The sequence below is a fragment of the Bemisia tabaci genome, chromosome 10, assembly GCF_918797505.1.
Source record: "Bemisia tabaci chromosome 10, PGI_BMITA_v3".
Lineage (NCBI taxonomy): Eukaryota > Metazoa > Arthropoda > Insecta > Hemiptera > Aleyrodidae > Bemisia > Bemisia tabaci.
Window position 1 is genome coordinate 24,330,687 of NC_092802.1, and position 15,136 is coordinate 24,345,822.

Sequence of the window (15,136 nt, forward strand, 5' to 3'; positions counted from 1 at the left end):
ACTTTCGCCAGCCGATTGAGTATTTTTTTTTTCATGCTCTTTTAAAAGCATTTGTAGGACCTGAATCGAAAAATATTGGACTTTGTGCGATAAAATATTTCATATTATTTTGGAGCACAGAAGGCTCAGATCAATCCATACCGATTTTTTTTTTGTACTTTAGATAAAAATGCAAATAGGTGAGGAAGGGGGCTCCTGCAAGGGCTACACATACTTACACGTCATGACTGTTGCATCACTCATAAATGAAGGGGCTACATTCGATCTACAGTTCGACTTTGTGCGATAAAATATTTCATATTGTTTTAGAGCACATATAAGGCTCAGATCAGTCCATACTTTTCTTTTTGATTTTACGAAGATTCTGAATAAAAAATGCAAAAGTTAAAGAAAGAAAAAGGACGTTATGTGCTCCTTCAAGGACTTTCCATTCACGAATGTAGCGTTTGTTGCAAAGAGCGAGCGAACCGCTTGGGCTCCTACAAAACTACAAGAGGTTCACATACACACATGCAGTGAATGTTGTATCACTCGTTTATGAAGGGGCTCACATTCGATTTTCAGTAAAGTATAATTTTTAATTTTCTTTTACGAGTAATAAGAAAATTTGGTTCAACAAGTTTAAGACTTTGGCCGGATTCTTTACCCCTTAGAATCTGAAAGTTTTTTGGGGTTTTTTGTAGTTTTTATATCAGGTCGTTTTTGGAATAAAGTGAAGCTAATGAAACATTTGACTGGAGACAGAGAAACTGAGAATAATTTTTTCAATGAGCAGAACTGGAACTCCTTGTTTGATCAACTAAACATTAATAGGGGGTGATTCAGTTTGCAATCAATAAAAGTTACCTGATGTTTTGGTGAGTTTAAACTTCTCTCATCGAAATAGGGTACATAATGTTTTAAAAACTGGTGGATTAGCAATTAATTGTCATAGTGTAGGCTACTTAGAATGAACTTCTTTTGCCACATAAATTATTCCTTACTCATAAAGTTTCAACATTAATTCTGCAATTTTTACTGCGTTTAACTCAACTGTTGGACATACTTACATTCAGCCACTAAAATTTTAAATTAAATAACAGTGAGACCACTAAGTGGAAAGTCCATTCAAAGAGTTAAAATTAATTTTTTTTTTTTTTTTGTTCACTCATTATAAAAAGTATTTCCTGTAAGAGGTATTTAATTTATCAATAAAAGTGTGCGTCAAGCCAAGCTCCATCGGCCACGAAAGTATTTTTTCTTTTAACAGAGTATAACGTCTAGGAATGTGACTTGAAACATGAAGATAAGAAAATTGTGCATATACCTATTATGCACTCCGTTGAACTTGAGCGATTCAGGTAATAATCGACTGAATTTCAACCTCAAGTTACAATGGCCTCAGTCAGAAAATTAATTGAAAAAGAGAAAAACTTGCTGCAAATACTACACTGTAAGCTTGATACAGTATACCCATATTGACGCTAGCGGAGAATATTTTGATTTATTTTGCTTAGAGTCGCTTTACCACATAATTTGGACCGCGTTAAACAGAAAGGAACCAAGCCACATCAGCTATTGCCAAATTTAATTGGGCAATTTAATTTTTTACATGAAAACGGTTCTGCGGATTTTCGTGCAAATTGCAGTGAAAATTCTCCATAGTTTGGAGCAAATTCCTTAAAAATTTCAAAGGAATCTGCACAAACGTTCTCTCGTAAAAAATTGTAATGCCCAGTTAAATTTGGCAATAGTTGATGTGACTTGGTTCCTTTCTGTTAAACTCGGTCCATTTGTCGAATCGTATAACTGGCATGAAGTAAGCATTTAAATTTGAATGGAGTCTTTTGATTCATATAAGATAATGAATACTACCTCTCAGTTACCTGGTAGTTCAAGAATTCCTAGTAATTTTGTTGTCCACTGTCGGACTAAAAACACCACCCCCAAACTCTTCATCAGAGCATGTTCTGCAGTTGGTACCTAGGCGCAAACTTTTTGATCATAAACGCTACCGATTGGTCTAATCTTTTTTGGCTTTGATTCACCCGATTACATTTATTCCATTAAGAACTAGGTAGGCATGCGAACCATACATAGACCCAACGCTCAATTAATTTCAAAGTGCACTGTTTCACTGGAGTAATTATGCTAGAAACTCACTAGGTGAAGATGGAATACTTCTGTGACACAACAACCAACAACACCACAATATTTTCACATCAAGAGTGGCGGTAGCCACCCCCGGTTGAGGAAAATGACGACCTACTAAAGTCCCTATAGCAAAGGGGTGGCCGACACTCTTAGTCACACCTAACTCCCTTAATCTGAAAATTGATTAGATATAGAATGGAATTCAGAGCAAACGGCGGCACGGATTCCAACGATCGTGGTGTCTTTGGACACAGCTAAGTTAGCCGGATGTCATTTAAGGGTTTATTATCTAACAGTCGGTAGCTGCACCACCAGTGTAAGTCCATAACATAACCTAACTATTTGATGTGTTTACATCAAGTTTTCATGTGTTAAAATAGAGAAGGAATGGGCGCTACGTACTTACGATTGGTACGATTGGCCCAGCAATTTATGCAGCAATATAAATTCTTGATTTTATAGTAATCATCAAGCTGAGAAAATAGAACGAGTACATACCTTTCATGAAAGACTTTCTTACACATTGACTGGCCACATGGTGTTTCTAACAACTTCTGACACAAAATCAAAGAGACTCGAAGAAAACTAAATTTAAGCTAATACTCATCGTCAAAGATCTCTGATTTAGGGACATAAAGTTGACTTAGTGATTGAATTATACCTTGCATCCCCGCATATCTCCATGATGTAAACAAGCAACGGTAAGAGGCGAAGCTTTCCAAGATTAGTCATGAAGAACACAAGATCTTAATGTCAATAACATACACTTAGGGAAAGCACAAGCACTCAAGAGCACGTAGATTGAAAGCAAAATTTATAGCGAATAAATTTTGGTCAGAGCATAATGACCGTGTCGCAAGTATTGTGATGGGCGAAGGCTCATATTACAGTAATTTTTAGATCTTTTCTTGAGACTGATAGGGTCCACTGAAAACAACTACATCTCTTCAAGTTATGGAAACTAGCATTTGTGACTTGAGGAAAACAATAATGTAATTAAAAACTGAGAGTAATGGGCTCTCCCTTCGATCCATCGGTGTGCATGGTAGGGAAATATTTGGATGCTGTTAGTCACGAGAATGCAAACTGTGGTGTAAATCCTGCTTCCTTTTGATAGTTTGGCACAACTTTGGTGTCCTTTTATCGACGTAATTTACCTGAATTTTGGAATCCGAATTACATTCATTGATGCTTGGGTCAGACCATTTACGTATATGGGTCAGACATGTACACCCGACACCGACTGATAACCTCACTTCTGAACAATGACATCACTTGAACACTTGAAACTAATGAAATAGTGTATCGGGCTCTGGCAGAAGACGTGCGACGTAATAATATAAGTGTGTAAAAATATTAGTTAGCTTCTACAGAGAATTGAACTCTTATATTATATTAAATCATAAATCTGTTCTCAAGTAGTTAGAGTTGGAAGTTGGTATTGGTAACTAGGGAAATTTCGTTCCCGAGACTGGCTGAACTGAACGGAATCGACCAATGGCATTGAACCACTATACCGGATTTTTCTAAAATTCAAAACATTGTAGCTAAAATTTTGAAAGTTATTTGCCGATGCTGAATTATCCGAGCATTGAAACCCTATTAAATGTGGTAGAAATGAAATCCTCATATCTTCAAGCGGGTTCCTTTGTAGGTTTCATTAGAATCTGTGGCCGCGTAAGCAAGAAATCTGTTGTGAAAGGTGATCATGTCGGTTTCCCGCTACTGAACGGCCCATGTTACAAAAAATATTTGTCATTTTGGGCCTTTAAGTGCTTATAACTTTTTGAAAACTCAATGGATCTGGATGAAACTTTCCAACTTAGTAGGCCCAATTTAGGTGCGTCAGTAGACACCAAGATCGTTGGAATCCGTGCCGTCGTTTGGGCTGCAGTCTACTTAGAGTCGAATCAATTTTCAGAATAAGGGAGTTACGTGTGTCTATGGTTGGCTGCCACCTTTTTTCGTTTGGAGGCTTTCCAGTGTTGTCGAGTTTAGACTTTGTCCGGAGGTGGCTACCGCCACCCATGATGTTACAGAGTATGATTATGTCTACAACTTTTGAGTTAAATTACGAAACGAGCAAAGTTTACGTTAACGTCTTCTCTCAATTCAATTTAATTGTAACTGGTGTCACTTTTTAGTTAATGCCTAATTTAGCTCTCAGACAAAATCTCCACGACTGTCTTCTCTCCAATTTACCACAAGGCTGGGTGTGACATTAGTACTACCTACCGCACATGTTTTCTTATCAAAGTTCACTTAAAACACGTTGAAAATGTTGCAAACCCTTAAAATTAGTCATTGAAATCAACGTTTTAGGCTAATGACTTCTTTTTTTTTATTTGTTGAAAAATGTAAGAAGCCCCTTTTGGATCTATTAATTACATAATTTGTAGCTAAAAATCAACTAAAGCTAATTTTTATATACTTGTCACAATAAATCATTCAAACCTACACTGAAAAAAATAATATGCTGTATTAGCATCTAGGATGTCACAAATGTTTCTGTTGATCCCAAGATGCTGCCTTTTCGCCCCCGTGGGTAACTTTACATCATGTGAATGCAAATTCAATTGCGTGGGCAATCAAGGCAGCTTATTAGGATCATTTATTTAGCATCATAGACATTTTTGACATCCTAGGTGCTGAAACAGCATATCATTCTTTTTAGTGTATTTCCAACCATTACTTTACCATGTACCCTTCTTTACCCGTCTTTACATTCACTCAGTTTGCTGTCATACAGATTAGTTTATACAAGTATCAAGGATTTTAAAAATACAAAAACAATGATCAAAGATACAAAATAAGTTACAGCCCCCGAAAAAATCTATGGTCTGTACCCGATAGCTTGACCGCCACCACCATATCCATTATACCCCCACCTGGCCCAATTCCCAGAAGGTATTTTGAAACCCAACAGCGGTTGTGGTCTGTTTCCAGCGGACGTACGTCCTCCTCCTCGACCGCCAACGTATGGTCGATAACCTGTTGCACCCGCCCCTGTACCTGTACTACCCTCTCCACCCCCGCCCACACTACCCTCTCCTCCATGACCCCCGCCACTGCTACCATGACCCCCGCCACCACCCCCGTGGCCACCGCCCCCGCCGCCCCTCTTGTCTACACCTCCAAGGCGCTTGGGGGAACCCCAATTCCTAGATAAAACCCGACCAACCCAACCACCCAATCCCTTTCTGGAATTACCGGATGAACTTTTTTTGAGGGGATTATTCGGAACTTGATTCCGTGTTTGCGATATGGGGGTAAGGTAACCCGCCCTCGGTGTCGAGGGCCATGCGTAGTACGATTGCTGATCTTTGAGTCGGAAGTTATTGTCAATCCTGGTCCAAGCGGTGAATGTTTGGAATACCGGACAAGTCGGAGACACCCTTAGATTGCTGGTTCTGGGGATATTACCATATGTCAAGTATTCGATGTAGTGTTTAGGATTGCAACCATTAGCTGGACATGAAAAAGGTAAAAAAAAAAAAAAAAACAATTCATTACAAAAATGTAGCGAGCATGTAGATGGGACGGCTTGTACACACAACATTTACAAGGAAAGTTCCGATATGATGAGTCGTATTGTAGAGTTCATCAGTCTGAAAGGAAAGAGACAGGAATAGAAAGAAAAGCGGAAGGCTGTGAAGAAAAATAGGAAAACAACTATGAAGAAGAAAATATGAAGAAGGGATTGGAAACTGGAGAAGAAAGTAAACAAGAATTAGAAGAGAGAAGCGGAAAAAATACACGCAAAAAAGGAGAGAAAAGAAAAGAAAAGAAAGAGGTGACGAAACGAGAATAGGCACGAAAAGAGGAATGAGAAGCGGAAAAGAAGAAAGAAAAGAAGAAGAAAGAGAAGAGGAAGAAAGAGAAGAAGTAAAAGAGAAGATGGGGAAGAAGAAGAAGAAAGAGAAGGAGAAGAAGAAAGAGAAGGAGAAGAAGAAGAAGAAGTAGAGGAGCAAAAATTATAAAAGAAAGAAGAATAATTTCCGTTCACTCGTCTCTTCCTTCCACTTTTGCTCCTCATTCGTTTACGAAGTCAGAAGACGTGGCTTTGGGTGTTAATATAAAAGAGTCTCGAATTACAGATCATTGTAAGTGGATTATAATTGAAATAGGTAAAAGTAGAACAGCAAAAGTAAAGGTTATTTTTAATGCATTCGATTAATCAGACTCCTGTCTGAATCAGACTCAATACAAAAATTGTCACTCTAGGTCAAAAAACTTACCGTCATAGGGCACCAGCCGACCTTCGAGCATGTCGGCCAGAATATTGCTGTTGTCCTTAGTGTTAAACGTTCCCGTTTTGACGTCACACATTTCGGTTGGGTAGAAAGTTCGATATGATTCCGACGTTAGATTCGGGTAGAAGATCGAACCCACGGCGTGATTTCGATACTCCAAAGGACAATACAGGTAAAAGAGCTTGTTATCGGCCACAGCGAGATAATGACGGGTGTTTAGACCGCACCACATATTATTTCCGGAAGGTTTGGTGGTGATGATCGTCCCTCGGGTGACATTAGTCAGGGTGTTGCAGAGCTTGGGTGGCGTGGGTTTGGCAGCCTGAACAAGCGATGGGAGGAGATGATTCAAACAGAGGAGCCCGAACTGGACCCGGAAAGCTGCGGGAACGATCATGCTGCCGCCCTTTGGCAGATCAAGGCTCCACTCGTACTGCAGAAAGTCAAATAATAATCCGTAATCTGAAGGTATGGGGCCGTTCAAGTATCACGTTAGGCATTTCGGGAGGGGGGGGGGGGTCCGAGCTTGTCTTACGGAGCCTTTTCGAAGGGAGAGGGGGTCAAGCCGAGTATTTCGCAAGCTTTCCGCTGTATAAAAACACCCCTAAAAGTCCCAAAAGTCCCCAGGTTTTTTTTTTGGGGGGGGGGGGGAGGGTCCGAGCTTGTCTTACGGAGCCTTACGAAGGGGGAGGGGGTCAAGCCGAGTATTTCGCAAGCTTTCCGCTGTATAAAATTACCCCTAAAAGTCCCAAAAGTCCCCAGGTTTTTTTTTTTTTTGGGGGGGGGGGGGGTCCGAGCTTGTCTTACGGAGCCTTACGAAGGGGGGAGGGGGGTCAAACCGAGTCTTTCGCAAGCTTTCCGCTGTACAAAAACACTCCTAAAAGTCCCAAAAGTCCCCAGTTTGGGGGGTGGGGGGTCCGAGCTCGTCTTATACGGAGCCTTACGAAGGGGGGAGGGGGGTCAAACCGAGTCTTTCGCAAGCTTTCCGCTGTACAAAAACACTCCTAAAAGTCCCCAGTTTTGGTTTTTTACACCTGGTAAACACCCTGACAATTAAATTTCAATTACGTGCTTCTATTTTAGCGGATTTTCATCAAAATACAAAAGCCTTGAATTCATTCCAGCTATTTTACCAGGCTTCTTCCGTTTTTTTTCTCTGGAAAAATGGGGGAGGGGGTCCCGGCCAATTTTACGTAATTCAAAAAGGGGTGGGGGGGTTCGGAGATTTCTTAAGGGTGGCTTACAAGGGGGGGGGAGTCAAAAAGTTGGCGAAAATGCCTTAGGTAATACTTGAACGGCCAATGCGTGAGTGAGACAGGGATAGGAACTGAACCTCAGTGGAACATACTCACACTGAAAAATAATGTTACGGGCTATACAGACATACCGTTCGTTCCGGCTCAGAGGCCGAAAGTTACGGGTGCTGGAGCGGGGAGCCATAGCTTTAATTGCTCGGGGTGCTACGCCTGGAACGCAGACCATATAGTCGGCATGTCTATATAGCCCGTAAGTGTGACTTCCACAGCCGGAGTTCTTTTTCAGTGCAGGTCTGCAGACTGTTAACATAAACTGAAAAAAAAATTATCACAATCCAATGCAACAGTTCTCCTGGCTGATTTTGGCGTCAGTTACAAGAGTAATGGTACCAGCTAGGGGTATGGTTTATCCAACCATACTTTCGGCAGACTCAACCGTACCTAACTGGTGCAACCAGCCTTCCGTAACCAGTGGCGTGGCGTGAATTGCGATATATCAATTGTTATGCCATTTAAACCTATGGAAAAAGATCGATTATCAGGGCGTTCGCAGCGAACACCTTAGTAATCGATTCTTTACTATAGCTTCAAATGGCGATATATCGATAATCGATCCTTCACGCCACGCCACTCGCCGTAACCTCTTTACCGTGTAAAAGATTTTTCATTTGGTCTCGTCATTTTTTAGGGGGAGTTTTTTTAGGATTGGGCCGGGGTGGCTACCGCCACCTAGAATATCGACGGTAAAACTGAAAAAAAAAGCGTATCTTAGCTGTACCGTCTAAAAATTGTATATAAACTCAAGAAACTCTAATGGTAATTAGGCAGGAAATTGCCACTAATTATAGATAATAAGATAACAAGGTGGGGAAATGGTGCTGGGTTCACGCCATTTCGCGGGGAGAACAAAGCCGAGAAGTTCCAAAAATTATAATTAGAGTCAAAATTAAATTTTTTGAACTCTGGTGGAGATCAGAGCACCATAGTATAGTATAGAGAGTATATAGTAAGAGTATAGAGATAGGCACAATAGTAACTTATTATCTCTATAGATAATGAGTTGCTATAGTGCAAAAAAATCATACGTCCCACGTGAGCATACGGAGCTCGGATCTGGGGGTGTGCAGCACGGTCTAATTTAGAAGAACAAAGAGTTAAGAATCGCACCCTTCAACAAATAGTCGGAGCAAGGTGGTATGAAAGAAGTTCAGATATCCATAGAGACCTTGGTATAGAGACGGTCTCACAATATATTACCAAAATTTCACCAAATTACGAGCGACGTCTCCATTTCCACCCCAATATTGAGGCAATGGACCACTAGACAAGGTACGAATTTAAGCATTCTGATACATGTTCCTTAACCAGAATTTCACGTAAAACACGATTAGCGCAACGAATATTACTAAAACTAACTCCTAACGAAGATATAACGTTTTTATTTCACATTGGTTACGAAGAATTTGAACTGCCCGCTCACAAGAAACTCAGAGCTCTACGTGAGTCAAATCGCGCACTACAACGGTTTCTGCGAGCATCTCAATCGAGCAATGTTCATTTCCCACCATGTGATGTTCAAACTATGAGCAATTTTCTATAGCTGAACCAAAGCGTCAAGCTTGAGGTTGCCAGATTTTTATATCTCAGAGACTGCCATGATAACGTTTAGCGCGCGATGTGAATCACGTAGAGCATTGAGTTTTCATGAGCGGGTGGTTTGAATTCACGCATCAAGAATCATTAAATATCTTTGTAAGGAGTTGATTTCGGTAATTTTCGTTGTACGCATCGTGTTCTACGTGAGATTTTGGTTAAGAAACATGTATCAGAATGCTGAAATTCGTACCTTGTCTAGTGGTCCATTCAGCTCTTCGATAACACTAATGAATACAGACGCCTCAAAAGGGTAAAACCGTAGGAACTGGCCAGTCCCCTGGTCTAACCCTTTAAGTTTATTACTTCCTATTGTTTCACGTTAATAAGTTAGTTATTATAATTTTGAGACATTCAGCGACTCAGGCTATTAACGTCTTTACAGGTAATTTTGACAATAGGAGTATAAACGAAAATTTAGATTTTTAAATTAAGAGAGGTGAAGAGTTTCAGAATTTTGGTGGCAATATTAGGTTCATCGCATGTAAGAGGGTTTGTATTTCTGTTGATTGTAGGGGAGTAGATCTGTGATTGGAGATATCGGAGGGAAGAGCAGTCATAAGTTACAAACTAATCGATCGTTCGTATATTCACATTTATTTAATATTTATTAACGAAGAGTATATTTCCATGTATAAGGAAACTCACTAAAAACTAATAAATAAAAAATAAAACAGTATATAAATCTTTGCCCTTGTTTTATTTTCAAAAGGAGACTGAAACTCGGAAATTTTGCAGAATATTCTTTGCAGAGAGAAAGGAAGTCACTGAAGTTTTTAAGAATTATATTTTTTCACGTAGAAAATAAATAATCTCGGACAGTCTGCAACGCCACAAACCAAGATGTATGAATTTCTGCAGTTGTCATCGATGTGTTCATTAGAAACGTATACCCCCGACCTTAACATGCGATATTTCCAATACAGTAAAAAGAATATCTGAAATTTTCAAAGTTGTGTCGTTTTTAAACTGAACGATCAACCCTTTTATCCAGTGGTCGATATATTCTGCTCTAACTTTTTCACCGAGATGACGTAACAAAAAAGAAAATTCGTCTAACTGCCACGTTATCGTCTCTAAAAGAGGAACAAAAAAGAGGAAAGAAAATGAAGGGAAAAAGAACTCCGAGATATCATAGATGTTGGTCTAAGATTTCTAGTGGCTCCAGAGGTTTTGATCCCCTTCATTTTTTTCTGAAATTTACAATTAAATAAAATATTGGATCCTACCGGAAGAAATAACTTTGTTTGCTTGTTTCCACGCACTAAAAAAAGAAAAGAAAAAAAAGAAGAAAAAACCTGATAGATCTAAAGTTTCCCGGAAAAACCGAATGTCTTACAACCGTTTCTACATATTGGAATTTTGTGACGCCGTAAATGCTAATGTAAGTAAAAATGTAAGTAAAAATTAAAAATTAGAAGGCTATACTGCAAAAAACCACATGTAAAAGGCAGAATACTTAGGAAAAATGATCAAAATTAGGACTAATGGAGTGGTGGCCTAATACCAAATGTTTTAGTTTAACTAAAGTTTGGAATGTGGACCACCATCGATGGTTTTTGGGCTTTGAAATATTTAAAAGGTCATTTGAGGACACTAATGCATGGAAAGTCGAAAAACTGTGGAAATTAATTGCAATTAATGAATTCCAGCGAGTTAAAATTTGATGATTTAAGGGAATGAAAGAATTGATTCCATTCTTTGATATTCGTAATTCAATAATTGTTTTAAAATTTAAAGTTATGCACGTTTAATTGCTGGAGTATTATTTTAAATTATTTTCATACATTATCCAATTGACATCAGTGAATTTGCAGTTTGTTGTTTCCCAACTGCTATTCTATCACAGTCACGCATTAAAATTTGATTCAAAATAAAATACGCAACAAAAACTTGATGAGCATTCAAGCAACTAGTCTGTCAATCAAAGTTCTGGCTAAAAAAGTCCAAAAAGTTTGCGGATCAAGATATAATGATTTTCACGGAATATAAGTTATTTATCGACACATTTATTACAATATGTTGGTATTTCAGTTAGGAATGCATGATGTTCTACCGTCACAAGTCGTTTTGAAAGATAGGAACAGAATATTTATTTTATTTATTTAGTTTGAAAAAACCAAAAGTGATAGGCGCGCAAATTGGGAGTACCTACGCGGACTGATGAATGGAAAGAGTCAAGCCAAAAGTTTAAAGGGTAAAAGTCTATTAATACCGTACGAAACATAAATTTTTTTACCTTCACGTGTTTTAAGCCTTGGCTGAATCCTCATAAAATAGCTCTCTAAAAGATCTCTACCGGGAACAATTCCGTATAAACAACCACTACTTCAAAAGAACAAACGTGGACTGTTTTGTATCATCATCTTGACACAAGTAGGTAGACTACTTTCGCTGCGCGCACCCTTGCCCACACACATACACCCCCTTTTCCCCTCTCTCACACACACACATACACGAAAAAATCCACGACGCACCTATCAGAAATTTGCGTTACCGAAGAAAAAAAGATAAAAGCTTTTAGCTGAAATTCTGGGTATGATGCTTTGCATGCATGGTGCTCATTGTGTGATTCGTGACATGAACTCTCTCCGCCGTGGATAAAATTCAGCGAGAAAAACCGGGTGAACTTAACAAGATATGAATCTGTCAAATGGCCAGTAAGTACGTTTTTTTCCGCAAAAGGGGATTGACGCACTTAACAGAAAATGCTGCTGTACAGTAAAAACATGTGAAACCCGTTTACATGATATTTGCCATGGTAGATGTTTTGCATGTAGAAAGGTCAATATTGCGCGATATGTCGACGGTGAAACTACCAGACCACGTACTTCGTTTGCGGTGTTTAAAAATCTCCGCTCCCGTTTTATTTTTCTAAGGGAAAACGAATCAATAGTATTTCTGCAGAGTTTTCTTCGCACGTGGAGGGAAAAACATGGAAGTTTTATAGAATTGACTTTGAGTAGTTTTCCATTTAAAAAGTAAAGCGTGACAGTATAACAGGAAGTCTACAAAATCGCAAATCGAGATACGTGGTCTGGTGGATTCACCGTCGGTGTGCAGTTTGGAATGACGGCAACCTTCTCAACGACTAAATTATTTCCGGCGCAAAATTTCCACGACGCTCTCATTCCGTCGCTTGGCTGACACAAGAACGTAAATGCACATTGACATGAGCCCGGAAAAGCATTATATTGTATGGGAGACAGGGTTCATTGCCGAACGTACCTAGTAACACCCGTATGTCAGGAAGGCTACGATCTATAACTAAAAAGGAAAAAAGGCATAACGTTCAGCTGGAATTCTGAGAAAAAGGTGATCCATACTGTCGTGCTAAGGAAGAACGCAGTATAAGCCTTCAAGCGTTGCCAAATTGCCTTTGGTATAATGCGAATTTTCAAGGAAACTGTTGGTTGTTTATCTTCCAATTTTTAAGAGAATTTCACTAGCAATTTGATTTAGAGGAATTGAAAATTTCAAGGAAGAATATTCATAATTTTCCTCAAAAATAAAGATTATATCAAAGAAAATTAGGCAAATCTCGAATGTTCATGCGGCGTTCTTCCTTAGCAAAGGTTGCTCAATACGTGACGTGTGACTCGATTCATTTCTTTTGATAAGATGAAGCGAGAAAATTCTGATGAACTGAAAATGGAGATAACTCTTGTGAATAAAAATTTTCAAAAAAATTCCGTCACTCACTTGCGGTGATCTTTTTAGGTAAGACATGCACGTTTCGGAGCTAAAAGTTTCATCATCGCCGGTTGAGGGAACGGTTTCTAATATATCAAATGGTGACGTAGAACCACCAAGGTATATCTTCACTACGTTAAATCTACAAAGGTTGCTACACATGAGAGGTGCTCAAGGAGTGATATAATTTCCCTTTTTTTAAAAAAACCTTTATTGACGACAAGACTACATGGTATTAATTGTTCTTCTGACGTGCGATCCTTCCTGAATGCTCTTAAATAACCGGGTCGAAAACCAGGGAAATATGTGATGACGTCGGCTTTCGTTCGTTGTGACTTTTTACTCTCCTGCTCCCATTGTGGGTTGATGAAGTATTCTCGTGAAAAAAAAGAGGGAAAAAAAGCAATCAAAACATGTGATGTTCGGAAGTTGCGCATTTCCATCAAGTATAATGTCGTATACTTTTTTTTACATTTATTTACTTATATAATCACTGAATCAATCCGCAACCCGTCTCTTACTCCACCCCCAATTCCCCAATCCCTTTTTCTCAATCGTATACCCTACCCATTCACTGCCTATCCTTCATTTCACTTACTCAGTGATTTCAGTGATTTTTCAATGATTCGTGAGCACTTTTTATAAAACATATTTCTTTCGTGTGGTAGAGTATCAGTGTTATTGACACCCTTGAAAATCTCTAGCATATTATTCTTTCTGAAGCACTCTTCATAAACATGTTTTCTGTTTTATTAATAAGCGTCATTCTCATTGACTTCTTCAATAATTCTGAGCACGTAATATTAATTTTTTAATCTCCTGTCATGGTTTGAAAAATCCTTTTGACCATCGATAGGATAAAGACCCTGCCTAGATAAGCCCACTTTTTTCAGATTTTCTCACGAAGAGAGGGGCCCGCAAAGCGATCGGGGGGGGGGGGGGGGGGTGTTGCGTAGCGGCAAGGAAGCGTAGCCCCCTAGTTTGACAATAAATCCTCAAGACGCAACACAATTTTTAGCCTTTCTACTATCCCATTTTGTTATTCAGCCAATAGATTTATACGGGAGGAGGGGAATGGACACTCGCGCTTACCATGGTATTTCTACCGTGCTAAGCAAGAACGTCGCGTGTAAATCCATCAAGATTTTCCCTCCTTTTTTTAACTTAACACTTTATAGAATAAAAACTGTTTTACCCATGCACCTCAAATTTTCAGGTTAAGTTCTTGATAGTATTTGCGAAAGAATTCCGTAAAAACATTGTCCGGAGGTACACACGTTTTTTTGCTATGATACATTGTCTCCAAAAAATTTAAAATGGCGTTTACGGCGTTTTTGCGTTGCAAGGTGGATTTGTCTTGATCGTATGGTCTCGCGGCCAATTTTCATTCGTATACCTACAATGGATGCCACTGTTGGCACATCAGTTATTATAAGACTGGCTACATACAAGATTGCTCTTGAAACAAGGTGAGCACACTACTCCAAACAGAATGTATCATGCGAAGAAGGGAATAAAATTAAACTTTTACATATAACACTTTGAAGATTGCTTTTGATTTTTTCCCCCTCCTTTTTTACTTACTCATTAGCCACCCTGGGTTCTTCCAAAAATTGAATATCGAGGAACTTTCCACAAAGAATGAGAATAATAGATACTATATTGTTGCATATTGCACTTGTAAAATTTTATCGGCACTACACACAATTATATAGACTTAAAACTTTTTTTGGCAAAACCGATTACTTACTTATTTACTATTCACGATGGCCATTTCGGGTGGTCAGGCCGCCCATCTTCAGGTGACTGAGAATAATAGAAATCATAGTTCACATCTGGCTTTCTTCTTCGATGCTCATCAAAAATTTTAGTGACGAATATTTCACGTAAGAGTTTGCATGAACGTCATGGATTCTAGGAGATGATAAGACAGTAGAACTCATTTCAAAAGAGTGGCTCATTTAAATTAGTCCTCACTGCACCCCATTCAAGTCAGTGACTTAATGAGAAATGGAAGTAGTAGGCCCACGATATGCTGAAATGAAAAAAAAAATATTCTGCTGGAATAAGGAAAAACGCAGCAGAAATTTTCAAATGTTGCCAGAGGGGATCCCGAAATAAAAACGGCGATGCATCTTTATTAACAGA

General features: G+C 39.0%; 2 protein-coding genes across 2 annotated transcripts in view; both read right to left on the bottom strand.

The window, feature by feature from the left end:
• The window catches only part of Dop1R2 (dopamine receptor 2), a 323,217-nt gene that overhangs the window by 117,066 nt on the left and 191,015 nt on the right, over nucleotides 1–15,136 (bottom strand). The gene's annotated exons all lie outside the window — the stretch shown is intronic.
• LOC140225668 (uncharacterized) lies at nucleotides 4,967–11,685 on the bottom strand. Its single transcript, XM_072305283.1, has 3 exons — nucleotides 11,535–11,685; nucleotides 6,372–6,819; nucleotides 4,967–5,601 (listed from the first exon to the last, which is right to left on the bottom strand). The coding sequence occupies exons 2-3, from the start codon at nucleotides 6,781–6,783 to the stop codon at nucleotides 4,967–4,969; spliced, it is 1,047 nt and encodes a 348-aa protein (XP_072161384.1). The 5' UTR covers nucleotides 6,784–6,819; nucleotides 11,535–11,685.

What these genes read in the sequence shown, in the direction of transcription:
- LOC140225668 (XM_072305283.1), bottom strand. Translation starts at nt 6,783, where the DNA reads ATGATCGTTCCCGCAGCTTTCCGGGTCCAGTTCGGGCTCCTCTGTTTG. An exon ending in TCGGCTGGTGCCCTATGACG is followed by an intron (nt 5,602 to 6,371) that starts GTAAGTTTTTTG and finishes TTTCATGTCCAG; the next exon opens with CTAATGGTTGCAATCCTAAA.